A 2332-nucleotide genomic window follows, 5' to 3' on the forward strand; every position below is an offset into this window, starting at 1 on the left:
ATAATATAACAAGAAAAGGACATTATTTGAAGGAAGTTTTTCTGGTGTTCATGATAAAAATAATTTTTAAAACACAGACAGACTCACAGTTTCACGTAAAAATGTACTGGTACTTGAATACCTTTATGGAGACTTCCCATGTGTACTAATAAAAATGAAAACAGAAAATTTATAAATACTGTATCTTTCTCGTCACAGGTTCATTTTGGCAGCAGCTACTTTGTCTCATGGATTCCTGGGTGGATGGGAACCACACTGCTGTGACAGAGTTCATTCTATTGGGCCTAACAGATGATCCAGTCCTTCGTGTCATCCTCTTTGTGATCATCCTGTGCATCTACCTGGTGACCATATCTGGCAACCTCAGCACAATCATTCTAATCAGAATCTCCTCTCAGCTCCATCACCCTATGTATTTTTTTCTGAGCCACTTGGCTTCTGTTGACATAGGCTCTTCATCTTCCGTCACCCCCAACATGCTTGTAAACTTCCTGGTGGAGAGAAATACAATCTCCTACCTTAGATGTGCCTTCCAGCTTTTCTCAGGTGTTTTCTTTGGGACAACCGAATGTTTCCTTCTGGCTGTCATGGCCTATGACCGCTTTGTGGCAATCTGCAACCCACTGCTTTATTCAACTAAAATGTCCACACAAGTCTGTGTCCAGTTACTCGTAGTGGCTTATATAGGTGGTTTTCTTAATGCTTGCTCCTTTACCTTTTCCTTCTTTTCTTTATCGTTCTGTGGCCCAAATCAAGTCAATCATTTTTTCTGTGATTTCACTCCCTTAATTGAACTCTCCTGTTTTGATACCAGTGTCCCCGCAGCTGTTCCCTCATTTACTGCTGGCTCCATCATTGTCATCACTGTGTTTGTCATAGCCGTCTCCTACATCTACATCCTCATCACCATTCTGAAGATGCGCTCCAGCGAGGGGCGCCACAAGGCCTTCTCCACCTGCACCTCCCACCTCACTGCGGTCACTCTGTTCTATGGGACCATCACATTCATTTATGTGATGCCCAAGTCCAGCTACTCGACTGACCAGAACAAGGTGGTGTCTGTGTTCTACATGGTGGTGATCCCCATGTTGAACCCCCTCATCTACAGTCTCAAGAACAAGGAGATCAAGGGGGCTCTGAAGAGAGAGCTTGGAAGAAACATATTTTCTTAGTGACATCTTTTATTTTGTAGGAATTTTTTACACTGATGTCCCATAAATAACATAGCAAAAGGAAATTGAAAGTCTGTGATTAAAATACATCTGTTCATGCATCATTAGCCACTGGGAAGATTTTCAGTATATTAGGGGCTAGATTTTCAGATCAAATAGTAAATCAATAAAACTCATGGTGAGTTTTCTTTAATAAAATAAATGTATAATTAGGATAATATTTTTTCACATCAAAATATACTTAATCTGCTTAAAATCCTCTCAAATTTTATTCATTTCTTCCCACATATTGTTCTCTACAATAAGTTAAGGTTATTACACTTCTAAACCCTTAGACTGTATCCATTTTTAAAATCAGCTTATCCTGAGATAAGCTTGATAACTGTAGTGATGATTGAGTACATTCTGAAAGGAAATGACAAAGTGGAACCAAATAATAACATTGTTGGAAACATTCTTCTTGCAGAAAGTTTACCTATTGGCAATGAGTTTTGTGGACCCATAAAATCATGGTCTGTGTTCCTGGCCTCTGGTTCTGGCACAGTTAGAGAGCTCCTAGAGGAGAACAGGAAGAGTTGTCTCTAACTGTCCTATGAGTTTCTCTGTCAGGTCATAATAATTGATTTATTTTCCTCGAATGAGCATAATTCCTGAATTCCCTAGAGACTGAGTGAAACAAAAATAAGCAATAATTTCCTGGAGGATAATCCAATTGCAGGGTGTCATTGAGACTGTGGAGAAAAACCTGGTGTGTGGTCTCACTCACATCTTAACTCAGGAAGCTCCAGGGAACTTGACTGTCTCTCCCCTAAAATTTTGACTGGCCCCTAGAAAGACTTTATCAACCTCCACATGGTGACAGCTACCACATTTATTTTCCTTTCCTGTCTTCTGCTTAGTGTTTCAAGCATAAATTCTTAGCTGTTTGCTGACAGAACCACAGGAAATTAAGCATTTCTTTCATCAATTTGCTCTTTCATACGTTCAAAAATTATAATATATTGAGTGACTCATAATCCAAGCACTGTCGTTGGCTCTTGAGGATGTCAGTGACAAACAGCCAAAGGTATTTGCCGTCACAAAATTTATCTTCTGGCATAGGGTTCGCACAATAAAACTAACAAGTAAGTAAAAACAGACGATTAGAAGGGGATGAGGGC

General features: G+C 39.6%; 1 protein-coding gene across 1 annotated transcript; it reads left to right on the forward strand.

The window, feature by feature from the left end:
* The first annotated feature begins 227 nt into the window (after window positions 1-227).
* On the forward strand, window positions 228-1172 carry LOC123642392 (olfactory receptor 502-like). The gene has a single exon (XM_045557445.1). It carries the CDS (start codon window positions 228-230, stop codon window positions 1170-1172), a length of 945 nt encoding a protein of 314 aa, XP_045413401.1.
* Window positions 1173-2332: the final 1160 nt, after the last annotated feature.

Source organism: Lemur catta, chromosome 7, assembly GCF_020740605.2.
Source record: "Lemur catta isolate mLemCat1 chromosome 7, mLemCat1.pri, whole genome shotgun sequence".
Taxonomy (NCBI): domain Eukaryota; kingdom Metazoa; phylum Chordata; class Mammalia; order Primates; family Lemuridae; genus Lemur; species Lemur catta.

What these genes read in the sequence shown, in the direction of transcription:
- LOC123642392 (XM_045557445.1), top strand. Translation starts at nt 228, where the DNA reads ATGGATTCCTGGGTGGATGGGAACCACACTGCTGTGACAGAGTTCATT.